Genomic DNA, 19647 nt, shown 5'->3' on the forward strand with positions numbered 1-19647 from the left:
GCTAAATCACAACGCTACACAAACCGTAAGGCGGAACCTAGCATTTTTGGTATCGTAGGACTCGGTAAGGTTTCAGGAGTCCAATTTCATGAGTCTGGTGAAAATAAGTCGACCACACCCAAAGTTATAAGCATTTTAAAAAAGAAGATCACCACTAGGTGGCGCTGTTTCGAAACTTCTCACGCTCCTTCAGGACATTGTGCTGATGACCCATACCAAGTTTCGTAACAATCCGTTGATGTGTTCTTAAAATACAGCATTTTAGCACAAAGTTCAAAATGGCCGACAGTCAAAATGGCCAAAATGGTAAAATTGGATATCAGTCGACTCGGCATGTTGCCCTGAATCTAGCAATACCAATTTTATGATTTTTGGACAAACTGTTTAGAAGTTATAAGCAAAAATAGCAGTTTTTCATATCTCCGGACCAGTAGGAGGCGCTGCGCTGAAACGCAGCAAGTAGCCTCAGGCCATGCTTGTTATGACATGTACCAAGTTTGGTCTGAATATGATAAATCGTTGCAGAGATACAGCCTAACGACCATTTTTGTAGGCGTTACGTAAAATTTGTTTGAGCGTTTATCAAAAACGGTTTGACGAATCAATTTGATTTGCATAACTTTTGGTCAGCACTGACTCAAGATGATCTGGTTCAATTTTTGTGTGAATCGGACAAACCGTCTAGGACGAGTTCGAAAAAGTAGGTTTTTCAAAAAATTCAAAATGGCGGCCACATTTCTATGACGGAAAATGACTTGCTAGGGTGCAATCGAATTGGCATGAGCTCAGAAATTAGATGTAAAAAGAATTTTGATGATTGGCCTTACGGTCAAAAAGTTATTAACAAAATTAAAGTGAAATTTTGGACAGTTGGTGGCGCTAGAGGGAATGTCTTAGACACACCTAAATTGGTGTACTTAATGTTGGCACTGTCCTCTATCAGAATGTCCAACCATTACAACTTTCCCGCATTCGGTTCTATGGGCTGCCATAGACCCCCAGTCGGAAGAATAATAATAATAAATATAGCTGCAAGCAGCAATAACGGGGCCAAGCACTACAGAAGCAAGCTTCAGACGAACGGCAGGAATGAGTAATTAAGACAGTTTTAAGATTATTTTAGGCAAAATGGCTTGAAAACAATAAACACAACAACTAGTAATAGGATTTATTGGCTTATCACGTGTAACCAATAGGTGGCGCTGTTACCAAATTAGTTTGAAATGGTCAGTGTGAGGTGACGATGACACATACAAAGTTTTTTGCAAATATGTCAAAGCTTTGCAGAGATACAGCCTCAAATGCATTTTGGAACCCTTCCAGCTGATTCGTTGATGCGCTAAATGAGAACCGTTTCGTATATTGACACGAAATCCATAACATTTTGCCAGAATGGTCTGAAGATGATCCATGTCAAATTTGGTGAAAATCGGACTAACGGTCTAGGAGGAGTTCGAAAAAGTAGGTTTTCAACATTAATCAAAATGGCGGACAGGAGGTTCAGCCAAATAAGGAAAACTTGGTATCTATGTTCTCGGCCTGACCCAAGGAATCTATTAAGATCAGCGTCATGTCAATAGCCAGATCTTTTCAAAAGTTATTAGCCTTTATGTAAATTGAGTTATAACTTGACCACTAGGTGTTTCAAAATATTTTGAGTACCTTCAGGGGATGTTGTTGTTGGCACATTCTGAGTTTCGTAATATTACACAAATGCATTTGTTTAGTATAGCATTTTATTTCACAAAACTGTATTGAAGTCAATGGGAATTTCATGTTTTGTTCTATTATAGCGCCACCAAGAGGCTCAGTCCAACCATTTGTTTTATGTGTCCTCAGAGTGAGCCCATACATATGTGTGTCAATTTTGGTGAAAATATCTCAATTCACTTCAGAGTTATAGACATTTACATGAAAAAGCATGTAAAAAATGACTGACTCTTGACTTTGATTGAATATTACTACCCCTTACTATCAATATTTTGGCATTTGGGCATTGGTGTATAGCTATCGACCTATGTTTCCGAACTTCTGATGGTGGTTTCGTCTCGATCAGACAAGCGGTTTCGAAGATATAGCCAAATGTTTTTTAAGCGCTAAATCACAACGCTACACAAACCGTAAGGCGAAACCTAGCATGTTTGGTATCGTAGGACTCGGTAAGGTTTCAGGAGTCCAATTTAATGAGTCTGGTGAAAATAAGTCGACCACACCCAAAGTTATAAGCATTTAAAAAAAGAAGATCACCACTAGGTGGCGCTGTTTCGAAACTTCTCACGCTCCTTCAGGACATTGTGCTGATGACCCATACCAAGTTTCGTAACAATCCGTTGATGTGTTCTTAAAATACAGCATTTTAGCACAAAATTCAAAATGGCCGACAGTCAAAATGGCCAAAATGGTAAAATTGGATATCAGTCGACTTGGCATGTAGCCCTGAATCTAACAAGACAAATGTTATGATTTTTGGACAAACTGTTGAAAAGTTATAAGCAAAAATAGCGATTTTTCATATCTCTGGACCAGTAGGTGGTGCTGCGCCGAAACACAGCATGTAGCCTCAGGTCATGCTTGTTATGACATGTACCAAGTTTGGTCAGAATAGAATAAATCGTTGCATAGATACAGCCTTACGACTGTTTTTGCAAGCGTTACGTAAAATTTGTTTGAGCGTTTATCGAAAACGGTTTGACGAATCAATTTGATTTGCATAACTTTTGGTCAGCACTGACTGAAGATGATCTGGTTCAATTTTCGTGTGAATCGGACAAACCGTCTAGGACGAGTTCGAAAAAGTAAATTTTTTAAAAAATTCAAAATGGCGGCCACATTTCTATGACGGAAAATGATTTGCTATGGTGCAATCGAATCGGCATGAGCTCAGAAATCAGATGAAAAAAGAATTTTGATGATTGGCCTTACGGTCAAAAAGTTATTAACAAAATTAAAGTGAAATTTTGGACAGTTGGTGGCGCTAGAGGGAATGTCTTAGACACACCAAAATTGGTGTACTTAATGTTGGCACTGTCCTCTATAAGAATGTCAAACCATTACAACTTTCCCGCATTCGGTTCTATGGGCTGCCATAGACCCCCAGTCGGAAGAATAATAATAATAATAATAAATATAGCTGCAAGCAGCAATAACGGGGCCAAGCACTACAGAAGCAAGCTTCAGACGAACGGCAGGAATGAGTAATTAAGAAAGTTTTAAGATTATTTTAGGCAAAATGGCTTAAAAACAATAAACACAACAACTAGTAATAGGATTTATTTGCTTATCACGTGTAACCAATAGGTGGCGCTGTTACCAAATTAGTTTGGAATGGTCAGTGTGAGGTGACGATGACACATACAAAGTTTGGTGCAAATATGTCAAAGCTTTGCTGAGATACAGCCTCAAATGCATTTTGGAACCCTTCCAGCAGCTTCGTTGATGCGCTAAATGAGAACAGTTTCGTATATCGAAACGAAATCCATAACATTTTGCCAGCATGGTCTGAAGATGATCCACGTCAAATTTGGTGAAAATCTGACTAACGGTCTAGGAGGAGTTCGAAAAAGTAAGTTTTCAACATTAATCAAAATGGCGGACAGGAAGTTCAGCCAAATAAGGAAAACTTTGTATCTATGTTCTCGACTTGACCCAAGGAATCTAAAAAGACCAGCGTCATGTCAATAGCCAGATTTATTCAAAAGTTATTAGCCTTTATTTAAATTGAGTTATAACTGTTGACCACTAGGTGGCGGTGTTTCAAAATATTTTGAGTACCTTCAGGGGATGGTGTTGTTGGCACATTCTGAGTTTCGTAATATTACATCAATGCATTTGTTTAGTATTGCATTTTATTTCACAAAACTGTATTGAAGTCAATGATAATTTCATATTTTGTTCTATTATAGCGCCACCAAGAGGCTCAGTCCCACCATTTCTTTTTATGTGTGCTCAGAGTGAGCCCATACATATGTGTGTCAATTTTGGTGAAAATATCTCAATTCACTTCAGAGTTATAGACATTTATATGAAAAAGCACGTAAAAAATGACTGACTCTTGACTTTGATTGAATATTACTACACCTTACCATCAATATTTTGGCATTTGGGCATTGGCATGTAGCTATCGACCTATGTTTCCGAACTTCTGACGGTGGTTTCGTCTCGATCAGACAAGTGGTTTCGAAGATATAGCCAGATGTTTTTTAAGCGCTAAATCACAACGCTACACAAACCGTAAGGCGAAACCTAGCATGTTTGGTATCGTAGGACTCTGTAAGGTTTCAGGAGTCTAATTTGGTGAGTCTCGAGAAAATAAGTCGACCACACCCAAGGTTATAAGCATTTAAAAAAGGATGATCACCACTAGGTGGCGCTGTTTCGAAACTTCTCACACTCCTTCAGGACATTGTGCTGATGACCCATACCATGTTTCGCAACAATCCGTTGATGCGTTCTGAAAATACAGCATTTTAGCACAAAATTCAAAATGGCCGACAGACAAAATGGCCGAAATGGTAAAATTTGATATCAGTCGACTCGGCATGTTGCCCTGAATCTAACAAGACCAATGTTATGATTTTTGGACAAACTGTTTAGAAGTTATAAGCAAAAATAGCAATTTTTCATATCTCCGGACCAGTAGGTGGCGCTGCGCCGAAACGCAGCAAGTAGCCTCAGGTCATGCTTGTTATGACATGTACCAGGTTTGGTCTGAATACGATAAATCGTTGCAGAGATACAGCCTTACGACTGTTTTTCTAAGCGTTTCGTAAAATTAGTTTGAGCGTTTTTCGAAAACGGTTTGACGAATCAATTTGATTTGCATAACTTTTGGTCAGCACTGCCTGAAGATGATCTGGTTCAATTTTCGTGTGAATCGGACAAACCGTCTAGGACGAGTTCGAAAAAGTAGGTTTTTCAAAGAATTCAAAATGGCGGCCAAATTTCTATGAAGGAAAATGACGGCATAGGGTGCAATCGAATCGGCATGAGCTCAGAAATCAGAGGAAAAAAGAATTTTGTTGATTGGACTTACGGTTAAAAAGTTATTAACAAAATTAAAGTGAAATTTCGGACAGTTGGTGGCGCTAGAGGGAATGTCTTAGACACACCAAAATTGGTGTACTAAATGTTGGCACTGTCCTCTATCAGAATGTCAAACCAAAACAACTTTCCCGCATTCGGTTCTATGGGCTGCCATAGACTCCCAGTCGGAAGAATAATAATAATAAATATAGCTGCAAGCAGCAATAACGGGGCCAAGCACTAAAGAAGCAAGCTTCAGACGAACGGCAGGAATGAGTAATTAAGACAGTTTTAAGATTATTTGAGGCAAAATGGCTTGAAAACAATAAACACAACAACTATTAATAGGATTTATTTGCTTATCACGTGTAACCAATAGGTGGCGCTGTTACCAAATTAGTTTGGAATGGTCAGTGTGAGGTGACGATGACACATACAAAGTTTGGTGCAAATATGTGAAAGCTTTGCTGAGATACAGCCTCAAATGCATTTTGGAACCCTTCCAGCAGCTTCGTTGATGCGCTAAATGAGAACAGTTTCGTATATCGAAACGAAATCCATAACATTTTGCCAGCATGGTCTGAAGATGATCCACGTCAAATTTGGTGAAAATCTGACTAACGGTCTAGGAGGAGTTCGAAAAAGTAAGTTTTCAACATTAATCAAAATGGCGGACAGGAAGTTCAGCCAAATAAGGAAAACTTTGTATCTATGTTCTCGACTTGACCCAAGGAATCTAAAAAGACCAGCGTCATGTCAATAGCCAGATTTATTCAAAAGTTATTAGCCTTTATTTAAATTGAGTTATAACTGTTGACCACTAGGTGGCGGTGTTTCAAAATATTTTGAGTACCTTCAGGGGATGGTGTTGTTGGCACATTCTGAGTTTCGTAATATTACATCAATGCATTTGTTTAGTATTGCATTTTATTTCACAAAACTGTATTGAAGTCAATGATAATTTCATATTTTGTTCTATTATAGCGCCACCAAGAGGCTCAGTCCCACCATTTCTTTTTATGTGTGCTCAGAGTGAGCCCATACATATGTGTGTCAATTTTGGTGAAAATATCTCAATTCACTTCAGAGTTATAGACATTTATATGAAAAAGCACGTAAAAAATGACTGACTCTTGACTTTGATTGAATATTACTACACCTTACCATCAATATTTTGGCATTTGGGCATTGGCATGTAGCTATCGACCTATGTTTCCGAACTTCTGACGGTGGTTTCGTCTCGATCAGACAAGTGGTTTCGAAGATATAGCCAGATGTTTTTTAAGCGCTAAATCACAACGCTACACAAACCGTAAGGCGAAACCTAGCATGTTTGGTATCGTAGGACTCTGTAAGGTTTCAGGAGTCTAATTTGGTGAGTCTCGAGAAAATAAGTCGACCACACCCAAGGTTATAAGCATTTAAAAAAGGATGATCACCACTAGGTGGCGCTGTTTCGAAACTTCTCACACTCCTTCAGGACATTGTGCTGATGACCCATACCATGTTTCGTAACAATCCGTTGATGCGTTCTGAAAATACAGCATTTTAGCACAAAATTCAAAATGGCCGACAGACAAAATGGCCGAAATGGTAAAATTTGATATCAGTCGACTCGGCATGTTGCCCTGAATCTAACAAGACCAATGTTATGATTTTTGGACAAACTGTTTAGAAGTTATAAGCAAAAATAGCAATTTTTCATATCTCCGGACCAGTAGGTGGCGCTGCGCCGAAACGCAGCAAGTAGCCTCAGGTCATGCTTGTTATGACATGTACCAGGTTTGGTCTGAATACGATAAATCGTTGCAGAGATACAGCCTTACGACTGTTTTTCTAAGCGTTTCGTAAAATTAGTTTGAGCGTTTTTCGAAAACGGTTTGACGAATCAATTTGATTTGCATAACTTTTGGTCAGCACTGCCTGAAGACGATCTGGTTAAATTTTCGTGTGAATCGGACAAACCGTCTAGGACGAGTTCGAAAAAGTAGGTTTTTCAAAGAATTCAAAATCGCGGCCAAATTTCTATGACGGAAAATGACGGCATAGGGTGCAATCGAATCGGCATGAGCTCAGAAATCAGAGGAAAAAAGAATTTTGTTGATTGGACTTACGGTTAAAAAGTTATTAACAAAATTAAAGTGAAATTTCGGACAGTTGGTGGCGCTAGAGGGAATGTCTTAGACACACCAAAATTGGTGTACTAAATGTTGGCACTGTCCTCTATCAGAATGTCAAACCAAAACAACTTTCCCGCATTCGGTTCTATGGGCTGCCATAGACTCCCAGTCGGAAGAATAATAATAATAAATATAGCTGCAAGCAGCAATCACGGGGCCAAGCATTCCAGCGGCAACATCAGGAGCTAAGCAGACCAAATGCAACAATGAATAATGAAATTAATAATTGCATGATTGTAATTGAAATGGCTGAAAATCGTTAATAAAAGTTCCACAGCGAGGAGCTAAGCATGGCATGGAGCATCAGACCAAATGCAACGAGTAAGAAAAGCAATTATTGGAAGAGTGTAATTGAAACAGCCAGTAAAACTCCAGTAAAATGATGCATTATCATTTTTGGAAAATAGGTGGCGCTGTAATCAAATCACTTTGTTGTGTTCTGTGGGAGGTGACAATGTTGTGGGCAATTTCTTTCAAAATACTTACAGACCTTTAGGGCAATGAGTCGAACATGCCCACCGAGTTTCGTTCCGATCGACTTCCATTAACCTTGTCAAATAGGTGCTTAAAGTTGTTTGGCCAATGGCGGCCATGTTTCTTAAGATAAGTAAAATTCCTCATAGAGCACTTGTGCCACATTGGGCCATATCAATTTTCAAGTTGATTGGATCAACGGTTGCTTAGTTATAGCCATTTGATTTCTTTTCATCCTGTAGCGCCACCAAGTGGCAGATATGGAAAAAAATAATAATTTGACTAAAGTTTTTGTTCATGCATATGAGTTCTGAGTTTGGTGAAGATATCTCATTTTGTTCCCGAGTTATAGCCTTTTTCGTAAAATTGGTCCACGAATTTGAATGTTTTTTGTCACCTGGTTTTTTGTTCAGTCTTGATCAAACCACTGCAATAATATTCTCTGGACTCTCTAGATCAATAATTTTCAAAAATGTGTTGCATTTTGTCCTTTGGTTAGCTATAAGAGGTCATTTAGGAAAGGGCCGTGGCCACATGTAACCTAAAGCCTATAAAACTGAAACAAAAACTCAAAACTTTATGAAACTTGGTTATAACATGTGAAAGATGACCCACCAAGCATGCAAAGTTTCATTAAGATCAGAAAATAGCTGGTGCTATAACAGTTAAACAGGCCTAAAAAACAAAAGATTTCTGTTGTGAATGGCATTAAACTGCAAAAAAAAAAGGGGTAATATAATCACACATGCATTAGATCTGTATTTTTTCTAAACAATCATGCAAAATTTAACAGAGATTAGGTAAAAAAGAACACTGTAATATTTATAAAGCTTCAAAACCCAGTGTTGAATAAAAAATTGCAATTATAACCACTAGAAGTCACCAGAAGACCACTAATGAGCTCACTAAAGACTAAAACATTACAGTTTATGGGCTTGTTGAGGGATTCATCTAGAAAAAATGTATATTACTATTATTTAATATTACTGTTCAAGCATTTCAGATCACATTGAGTCAAAGTTTACCAATTTATTCATACAGATATATCTAATGTTTATAATTATGCCAGATTATGATTGCAATGAAACCTGAAAAATGACATAGAAGCCCATAAAAACAGAAGACTAGCAATAGGTTTTATCACCCATCATTTATTTTAATTATCTATATATATAACAAAATGTGTGCATCTGTTAGTGGGTTTAAGCATGCTTATTGAGTATTAATATACTAGTTTAAACATTTCATGTTTGTGTGTGTCTGTAATTCTGTTCTATTCTTTTACTGTCAGCCATATCTAGGTTATTTAAAATCAGTGCAGTACTATTATCTAGACTGTGAAATTATACATAAATTGCGTATGCTTCTTTGGAATGAAATTAAGAAAACATATAACAGTTATAAAGGTTAAAGAGACAGTGTTGTATGATAAATTGCATTTACGACCACTAGATGTCACTGGAAGACCACTAATGGGCTTTGCAGAGATATAGCCTCAGACTCATTTTGTGAAGATGCCTGACATCTGAAGCAGCACTGTACAAAAACGGTTTCGTCTATTGACACGAAATCCATAACTTTTTGTCAGCACGGTCTGAAGATGATCTGATTCAATTTTGGTGAAAATCAGACAAACGGTTGAGGATGAGTTTAAAAAAAAAGGTTTTCAACATGAATCAAAATGGCGGACAGGAAGTTTTGCTTAATATGACATAATTGGTATGTATGTTGTCTGCATGTCCCAAGGAACATTTTGAGACATGTTTCATGATAATAGGCTAATGCAATCAAAAGTTATTAGCATTATTGGAAATGTAATAATTAGCGGTTATTGATTGGTTTATTACTCTTGACCAATAGGTGGCGCTGTGACCAAAATGATGTGGCGTGGTCAATGTGATGTGACAATGTCACATATTAAGTTTTGTGTAAATATCTCCAACCTTTGCAGAGATACAGCCTCAGATGCAGTTTGGCATCTTTCCAGCAAATTCGTTGGTACGCTAATTGAAAACGGTTACGTGTATCGACACAAATTCCATAACTTTTTGCCAGCATGGTCTGAAGATGATCCAAATCAAATTTGGTGAAAATCTGAGCAACGGTCTAGGAGGAGTTCGAAAAAGTAGGTTTTCAACATGAATCAAAATTGCGGACAGGAAATTTTGCCAAAATTGAAAAATGGGGTATCGGTGTTCTCGGCATGACCCAAGGAATCTATCAACATCAGTTTTGTTACAATAGGCTAATGTATGCAAAAGTTATTAGCATTTTTCGAAAAAATCGTTATAACTATTGACCACAAGGTGGCGCTGCCCCCAATTTTTTTGTGTACATTCAGGGCATGGAGCCGGACATTTTTGTAATTATTTGCGAAACGATACGGAACTTGATTCTTAAGATACAGCAATTTACAACTAAATTCAAAAAAGTGATTTTTGGCAAAACCGTTCAGAAGTTATGAGCAAAAACATGCATTTTTCATATCTCCTGACCACTAGGGGGCACAGCGCCGAAACACTGCAGGTAGTCCCAGGGAATGGTTGTTATAAGACCCACCAAGATTGGTCTCAATAGGCCAAACCGTTGCGGAGATATAGCCTCACGTTCACGTTTGCGTGCTTTTCGAAGAATTCGTTCATGAGCTATTCGGAAACGGTTTGAGAAATCAACTTGAATTCCATAACTTTTTGCCAGCATGGTCTGAAGATTATCTGATTCAATTTTCGTGACAATCGGTGCAACGGCCTAGGACGAGTTCGAAAAAGTAGGTTTTACGAACAATTGACGATAGCGAAAAAACTAAGCCTTGCGATTTTTGAATTTCGGTGTCCATTCGACTCGGCATGAGCCAAGGAATCACAGGAAAAAAGAATTTTCATTTTGTGGCTTACGGTTCAAGAGTTATTAGCATCAAGTTTTTGAAAGTTTAGACAATTGGTGGCGCTAGAGAGTTTGAGTTAGAGACTTCAAAATTGCTACGGTTAATGTTCAGACAGTCCTCTATTAGTGTGCCAAATTATACAACTTTCCCGCAATCGGTTCTATGGGCTACCATAGACTTGGGGTGGAAGAAGAGGAAGAATAATAATAATAAATATAGCTGCAAGCAGCAATAACGGGGCCAAGCACTACAGAAGCAAGCTTCAGACGAACGGCAGGAATGAGTAATTAAGACAGTTTTAAGATTATTTTAGGCAAAATGGCTTGAAAACAATATACACAAAAACTAGTAATAGGATTTATTTGCTTATCACGTGTAACCAATAGGTGGCGCTGTTACCAAATTAGTTTGGAAAGGTCAGTGTGAGGTGACGATGACACATACAAAGTTTGGTGCAAATATGTCAAAGCTTTGCAGAGATACAGCCTCAAATGCATTTTGGCACCCTTCCAGCAGTTTCGTTGATGCGCTAAATGAGAACCGCTTCGTATATCGATACGAAATCTATAACATTTTGCCAGGATGGTCTGAAGATGATCCACGTCAAATTTGGTGAAAATCAGACAAACGGTCTAGGAGGAGTTCGAAAAAGTAGGTTTTCAACATTCATCAAAATGGCGGACAGGAAGTTCAGCCAAATAAAAAGAACTTTATATCTATTTTCTCGGCGTGACCCAAGGAGTCTAAGAAGACCAGCATCATGTCAATACCCAGATTTATTCAAAAGTTATTAGCCTTTATGTAAATTGAGTTATAACTTTTGACCACTAGGTGGCGCTGTTTCAAAATATTTTGAGTACCTTCAGGGGATGGTGTTGTTGACACATTCTGAGTTTCGTAATATTACACTAATGCATTTGTTTAGTATAGCATTTTATTTCACAAAACTGTATTGAAGTCAATGAGAATTTCATGTTTTGTTCTATTATAGCGCCACCAAGAGGCTCAGTCCCACCATTTTTTTTATGTTTGCTCAGAGTGAGCCCATACATATGTGTGTCAATTTTGGTGAAAATATCTCAATTCACTTCAGAGTTATGGGCATTTATATGAAAAAGCATGTAAAAATTGACTGACTCTTGACTTTGATTGAATATTACTACCCCTTACTATCAATATTTTGGCATTTGGGCATTGGCGTATAGCTATCGACCTATGTTTCCGAACTTCTGACGGTGGTTTCGTCTCGATCAGACAAGCGGTTTCAAAGATATAGCCAGATGTTTTTTAAGCGCTAAATCACAACGCTACACAAACCGTAAGGCAAAACCTAGCATGTTTGGTATTGTAGGACTCTGTAAGGTTTCAGGAGTCCAATTTGATGAGTCTGGTGAAAATACGTCGACCACACCCAAAGTTATAAGCATTTAAAAATAGAAGATCACCACTAGGTGGCGCTGTTTCGAAACTTCTCATACTCCTTCAGGACATTGTGCTGATGACCCATACCATGTTTCGTAACAATCCGTTGATGTGTTCAGAAAATACAGCATTTTAGCACAAAATTCAAAATGGCCGACAGTCAAAATGGCCAAAATGGTCAAATTGGATATCAGTCGACTCGGCATGTTGCCCTGAATCTAACAAGACCAATGTTATGATTTTTGGACAAACTGTTCAGAAGTTATAAGCAAAAATAGCAGTTTTTCATATCTCCGGATCAGTAGGTGGCGCTGCACCCAATCACAGCATGTTGCCTCAGGTCATGCTTGTTATGACATGTACCAAGTTTGGTCTGAATAGGATAAGTCGTTGCCGAGATACAGCCTTACAACTGTTTTTGTAAGCACTACATAAAATTTGTTAGAGCGTTTATCGAAAACGGTTTGACGAATCAATTTGATTTGCATAACTTTTGGTCAGCACTGCCTGAGGATGATATGGTTTAATTTTCGTGTGAATCGGACAAACCGTCTAGGACGAGTTCGAAAAAGTAGGTTTTTAAAGAAATTCAAAATGGCGGTCATATTTCTATGACGGAAATGACTTCGTAGGGTGCAATCGAATCGGCATGAGCTCAGAAATCAGAGGAAAAAAGAATTTCGTTGATTGGCCTTAGGGTTAAAAAGTTATTAACAAAATTAAAGTGAAATTTTGGACAGTTGGTGGCGCTAGAGGGATTGACTTAGACACACCAAAATTGGTGTACTTAATGTTGGCACTGTCCTCTATCAGAATGTCAAACCATTACAACTTTCCCGCATTCGGTTCTATGGGCTGCCATAGACGCCCAGTCGGAAGAATAATAATAATAATAATAAGAACGCCAACAAAAACAAGAGGGTCCTACGCACCTTCGGTGCTTGGCCCCTAAATATAGCTGCAAGCAGCAATTACGGGGCCAAGCACTCCAACGGCAAATGTAGTAGCTAAGCATCGCATAAAGCATCACACCAAATACATTAATGAGCAATAACAGCAATTTTGGAAAAAAAAAAAAAAAAAACACCAATACCACCTCTAGTAGCATGATTACTTGGTTTATCAAGCTTGACCAATAGGTGACACTGTTATAAAATCAATTTGGTGTACTCTGTGTGTCTTTTCAATGACACACACAAAGTTTGGTGTCAATATGCCAAAGCATTCCAGGGATACAGCCTCAAGTGTCATTTTCTCATTGTGCCTCAAATTCGTCGATGTGGTATGCGAAAACGGTTTTGTCTATCGACTCAAAATCCATAACTTTGAATCAGTATAGCCTGAAGATCATTTGATTCGAATTTGGTGAAAATCGGACATACGGTTGATCAGGAGTTCGAAAAAGTATGTTTTCAACATAAATCAAAATGGCGGACCGGAAGTTCAGCTTACCGTGGTATATTTGGTATCTATGTTATCGGCATAAGCCAGGGAATATTTTGAGCCCAGTTTCCTTCAAATAGGCTAATGCATTAACAAGTTATTAGCATTTTAAAAAGTGTAATTACTCATGGTTAATGAATGGTTTATTACTCTTGACCAATAGGTGGCGCTGTTACCAAATTTATGTGGCATGGTCAGTGTGAGGTGGCGATGACACATACAAAGTTTGGTGCAAATATGTCAAAGTGTTGCAGAGATACAGCCTCAAATGCATTTTGGCACCCTTCAAGCAGATTTGTTGATGCGCTAAATGAGAACCGTTTCGTATGTCGACACGAAATCCATAACTTTTTGCCAGCATGTTCTGAAGATGAGCCACGTCAAATTTGGTGAAAATCTGACAAACGGTCTAGGAGGAGTTCGAAAAAGTAGGTTTTCAACATTAATCAAAATGGCGGACAGGAAGTTCAGCCAAATAAGGAAAACTTTGTATCTATGTTCTCGACTTGACCCAAGGAATCTACAAAGACCAGCGTCATGTCAATAGCCAGATTTATTCAAAAGTTATTAGCCTTTACGTAAATTGAGTTATAACTTTTGACCACTAGGTGGCGCTGTTTCAAAATATTTTGAATACCTTCAGGGGATGGTGTTGTTGGCACATTCTGAGTTTGGTAATATTACACCAATGCATTTGTTTAGTATAGCATTTTATTTCACAAAACTGTATTGAAGTCAATGAGAATTTCATGTTTTGTTCTATTATAGCGCCACCAAGAGGCTCAGTCCCACCATTTTTTTTATGTGTGCTCAGAGTGAGCCCATACATATGTGTGTCAATTTTGGTGAAAATATCTCAATTCACTTCAGAGTTATAGACATTTATATGAAAAAGCACGTAAAAAATGACTGACTCTTGACTTTGATTGAATATTACTACCCCTTACTATCAATATTTTGGCATTTGGGCATTGGTGTCTAGCTATCGACCTATGTTTCCGAACTTCTGACGGTGGTTTCGTCTCGATCAGACAAGCGGTTTCGAAGATATAGCCAAATGTTTTTTAAGCGCTAAATCACAACGCTACACAAACCGAAAGGCAAAACCTAGCATGTTTGGTATCATAGGACTCGGTAAGGTTTCAGGAGTCCAATTTGATGAGTCTCGTGAAAATAAGTCAACCACACCCAAAGTTATAAGCATTTAAAAATAGAAGATCACCACTAGGTGGCGCTGTTTCGAAACTTCTCATACTCCTTCAGGACATTGTGCTGATGACCCATACCATGTTTCGTAACAATCCGTTGATGTGTTCAGAAAATACAGCATTTTAGCACAAAATTCAAAATGGCCGAGAGTCAAAATGGCCGAAATGGTCAAATTGGATATCAGTCGACTCGGCATGTTGCCCTGAATCTAACAAGACCAATGTTATGATTTTTGGACAAACTGTTCAGAAGTTATAAGCAAAAATAGCAGTTTTTCATATCTCCGGATCAGTAGGTGGCGCTGCGCCCAATCACAGCATGTTGCCTCAGGTCATGCTTGTTATGACATGTACCAAGTTTGGTCTGAATAGGATAAGTCGTTGCTGAGATACAGCCTTACGACTGTTTTTGTAAGCACTACAGAAAATTTGTTAGAGCGTTTATCGAAAACGGTTTGACGAATCAATTTGATTTGCATAACTTTTGGTCAGCTCTGCCTGAGGATGATATGGCTTAATTTTCGTGTGAATCGGACAAACCGTCTAGGACGAGTTCGAAAAAGTAGGTTTTTAAAGAAATTCAAAATGGCGGTCATATTTCTATGACGGAAATGACTTCGTAGGGTGCAATCGAATCGGCATGAGCTCAGAAATCAGAAGAAAAAAGAATTTCGTTGATTGGCCTTAGGGTTAAAAAGTTATTAACAAAATTAAAGTGAAATTTTGGACAGTTGGTGGCGCTAGAGGGATTGACTTAGACACACCAAAATTGGTGTACTTAATGTTGGCACTGTCCTCTATCAGAATGTCAAACCATTACAACTTTCCCGCATTCGGTTCTATGGGCTGCCATAGACGCCCAGTCGGAAGAATAATAATAATAAATATAGCTGCAAGCAGCAATCACGGGGCCAAGCATTCCAGCGGCAACATCAGGAGCTAAGCATATGTAGCATCAGACCAAATGCAATGATGAATAATGAAATTAATAATTGCATGATTGTAATTGAAATGGCTGAAAATCGTTAATAAAAGTTCCACAGCGAGGAGCTAAGCATGGCATGGAGCATCAGACCAAATGCAACGAGTAAGAAAAACAATTATTGGAAGAGTGTAATTGAAACAGCCAGTAAAACTCCAAAAATGATGCATTATCATTTTTGGAAAATAGTTGGCACTGTAATCAAATCGCTTTGTTGTGTTCTGTGGGAGGTGACAATGTTGTGGGCAATTTCTTTCAAAATACTTACAGACCTTTAGGGCAATGAGTCGAACATGCCCACCGAGTTTCGTTCCGATCGACTTCCATTAACCTTGTCAAATAGGTGCTTAAAGTTGTTTGGCCAATTGCGGCCATGTTTTTTAAGATAAGTGAAATTCCTCATAGATACTTATGCCACATTGGGCCATACCAATTTTCAAGTTGATTGGATCAGCGGTTGCTTAGTTATAGCCATTTTAGTTTTTTTTTAATCCTGTAGCGCCACCAAGTGGCAGATATGGAAAAAATAATAATTTGACTAAAGTTTTTGTTCATGCATATGAGTTCTGAGTTTGGTGAAGATATCTCATTTTGTTCCCGAGTTATAGCCTTTTTCATAAAATTGGTCCACGAATTTGAATGTTTTGGGTCACCTGGTTTTTTTGTTCAGTCTTGATCAAACCACTGCAGTAATATTCTCAGGACTCTCTAGATCAATAACTTTGAAAAAATATGTTGTATTTTGTCCTTTGGTTAGATAACATTTAAACAGGCCTAAAAAACAAAAGATTTCTGTTGTGAATGGCATTAAACTGCAAAAAAAAGGGGTAATATAATCACACATGCATTAGATCTGTATTTTTTCTAAACAATCATGCAAAATTTAACAGAGATTAGGTAAAAAAGAACACTGTAATATTTATAAAGCTTCAAAACCCAGTGTTGAATAAAAAATTGCAATTATAACCACTAGATGTCACCGGAAGACCACTAATGAGCTCACTAAAGACTAAAACATTACAGTTTATGGGCTTGTTGAGGGATTCATCTAGAAAAAATGTATATTACTATTATTTAATATTACTGTTCAAGCATTTCAGATCACATTGAGTCAAAGTTTACCAATTTATTCATACAGATATATCTAATGTTTATAATTATGCCAGATTATGATTGCAATGAAACCTGAAAAATGACATAGAAGCCCATAAAAACAGAAGACTTGCAATAGGTTTTATCACCCATCATTTATTTTAATTATCTATATATATAACAAAATGTTTGCATCTGTGTGTGGGTTTAAGCATGCTTATTGAGTATTAATATACTAGTTTAAACATTTCATGTTTGTGTGTGTCTGTAATTCTGTTCTATTCTTTTACTGTCAGCCATATCTAGGTTATTTAAAATTAGTGCAGTACTATTATCTAGACTGTGAAATTATACATAAATTGCGTATGCTTCTTTGGAATGAAATTAAGACAACATATAACAGTTATAAAGGTTAAAGAGACAGTGTTGTATGATAAATTGCATTTACGACCACTAGATGTCACTGGAAGACCACTAATGGGCTCACTAAAGACTAAAACATTACAGTTCATTGTCTCGATGATTGATTCATCTAGAAAAATATATATTACTATTATTTAATATTACTGTTCAAGCATTTAAGATCACATTGAGTGAAAGTTCAACAATTTATTCATACATGTATATCAAATGTTTACTATTATGTCAGAATATGAATGCAATGAAACCTGACATAGAAATGTAAGAAAAGAAGTCTTTCTGTGAGTTGTGTGTCACCTATAATTTATTTCAAATATCTACATACAACAAAATGTGTGGGCATGTACTTCTCTCTCTCTCTCTGTGTGTGTGTGTGTAATCATGCTTATTGATTATTCATATAATAGTTGAACCATTTCATTTCTGTGTGTGAGTGTCTGTGAGCCTATTCTCCATGTTAGACAATGGCACACACAAGTTTGGCTTAATTACAACAAAGCTTTGCAGAGATATAGCCTCAGACTCATTTTGTGAAGATGCCTGACATCTGAAGCAGCGCTGTACAAAAACGGTTTCGTCTATTGACACGAAATCCATAACTTTTTGTCAGCACGGTCATCACACCAAATACATTAATGAGCAATAACAGCAATTTTAGGATTATTGTAATTGAAATGGCTAAATAAAAATCATAATACCACCTCTATTAGCATGATTACTTGGCTTATCAAGTTTGACCAATAGTCGGCACTGTTATAAAATCAATTTGGTGTACTCTGTGTGACTTTTCAATGACACACACAAAGTTTGGTGTCAATATGCCAAAGCATTCCAGAGATACAGCCTCAAGTGTCATTTTGGCATTGTGCCTCAAATTCGTCGCTGTGGTATGCGAAAACGGTTTTGTCTATCGACACAAAATCCATAACATTTTGTCAGTACAGTCTACAGATCATCTGAGTCAATTTTGGTGAAAATCGGACTAACGGTTGATGAGGAGTTCGAAAAAGTAGGTTTTCAACATAAATCAAAATGGCGGACCGGAAGTTCGGCTTACTCTGGCATATTTGGTATCTATGTTGTCGGCATAAGCCAGGGAATATTTTGAGGCCAGTTTCATTACAATAGGCTAATGCATTAAAAAGTTACTAGCATTTTTATAAGTGTAATTATTCATAGTTAATGAATGGTTCATTACTCTTGACCAATAGGTGGCGCTGTTACCAAATTTATGTGGCATGGTCAGTGTCAGGTGGCGATGACACATACAAAGTTTGGTGCAAAAATGTCAAAGCGTTGCAGAGATACAGCCTCAAATGCATTTTGGCACCCTTCCAGCAAATTTGTTGATGCGCTAAATCAGAACCGTTTTGTATATCGACACGAAATCCATAACTTTTTGCCAGCATGGTCTGAAGATGATTCACGTCAAATTTGGTGAAAATCGGACTAACGGTCTAGGAGGAGTTCGAAAAAGTAGGTTTTCAACATTAATCAAAATGGCGGACAGGAAGTATGGCCAATTTTGGAATAATTGGTATCTATGTTCTCGGCATGACCCAAAGAATACGGGGAGACCATTTGCATTTCAATTGTCTAATTTACTCAAAAGTTATTAGCATTTTTGTGATAATTCATTATAACTCTTGACCACAAGGTGGCGCTGCCACCAAGCTTTTTGAGTACATTCAGGGCATGGAGCCGAATATTTTTGTAATTATTTGCGAAACGATACAATGCTGCGTTGAAAAAATACAGCATTTTAAAACATAATTCAAAATGGCCGACGCCTAAAATGGCTGACACGGGAAATTTGCATATCATACGACTCGACATGACTCACTGAATCTAAAGAGACCAGTTGTGTGATTTTTGGCCAAACCATTCAGAAGATATAAGCCAAAATATGCATTTTTCATATCTCCTGACCACTAGGTGGCGCTGTGTCGAAACACTGCAGGTAGTCTCAGGTCATGCTTATTATAACACACACCAAGTTTGGTCTCAATATGCCAAACCGTTGCTGAGATATAGCCTCAAGTGCATTTTTGCGTGCTTTTCGTCAAATTTGTTTACGTGTCATTCGACAATGGTTGGACGAATCAACTTGAATTCCATAACTTTTTGCCAGCATGGTCTGAAGATGATCTGAGCCAATTTTCGTGGCAATCGGACTAACCGTCTAGCACGAGTTCGAAAAAGTAGGTTTTTCGAAAAATTGAAAATAGCGAAAAAACTAAACCTTGCGATTTTTGAATTTTGGGGTTCATTCGACTTCGCATGAGCCAAGGATTCAGAGGAAAAAAGAATTTCCATTTTCTGGCTTACGGTTCAAAAGTTATTAGCATACAAACATTGAAAGTTTGGACAAGTGGTGGCGCTAGAGAGTAGGAGTTCAAAATTAGAGACTTCAAATTAGCTATAGTTAATGTTGGGACTGTCCTCTATCAGTGTGCCAAATTATACAACTTTCCCGCAATCGGTTCTATGGGCTGCCATAGACTTGCGGCGGAAGAAGAA

General features: G+C 37.8%; 1 protein-coding gene across 1 annotated transcript in view; it reads left to right on the plus strand.

Moving 5' to 3' along the window:
• The window catches only part of LOC127957640 (uncharacterized), a 3344-nt gene extending 2806 nt beyond the window's left edge, over positions 1 to 538 (plus strand). Inside the window, exon 4 of the mRNA XM_052556264.1 lies at positions 526 to 538. Coding sequence (XP_052412224.1) covers positions 526 to 538 — 13 coding nt within the window. The remainder of the gene's footprint in view (positions 1 to 525) is intronic.
• Positions 539 to 19647: the final 19109 nt, after the last annotated feature.

This window comes from Carassius gibelio, chromosome B5, assembly GCF_023724105.1.
Source record: "Carassius gibelio isolate Cgi1373 ecotype wild population from Czech Republic chromosome B5, carGib1.2-hapl.c, whole genome shotgun sequence".
Taxonomy (NCBI): Eukaryota; Metazoa; Chordata; class Actinopteri; order Cypriniformes; family Cyprinidae; genus Carassius; species Carassius gibelio.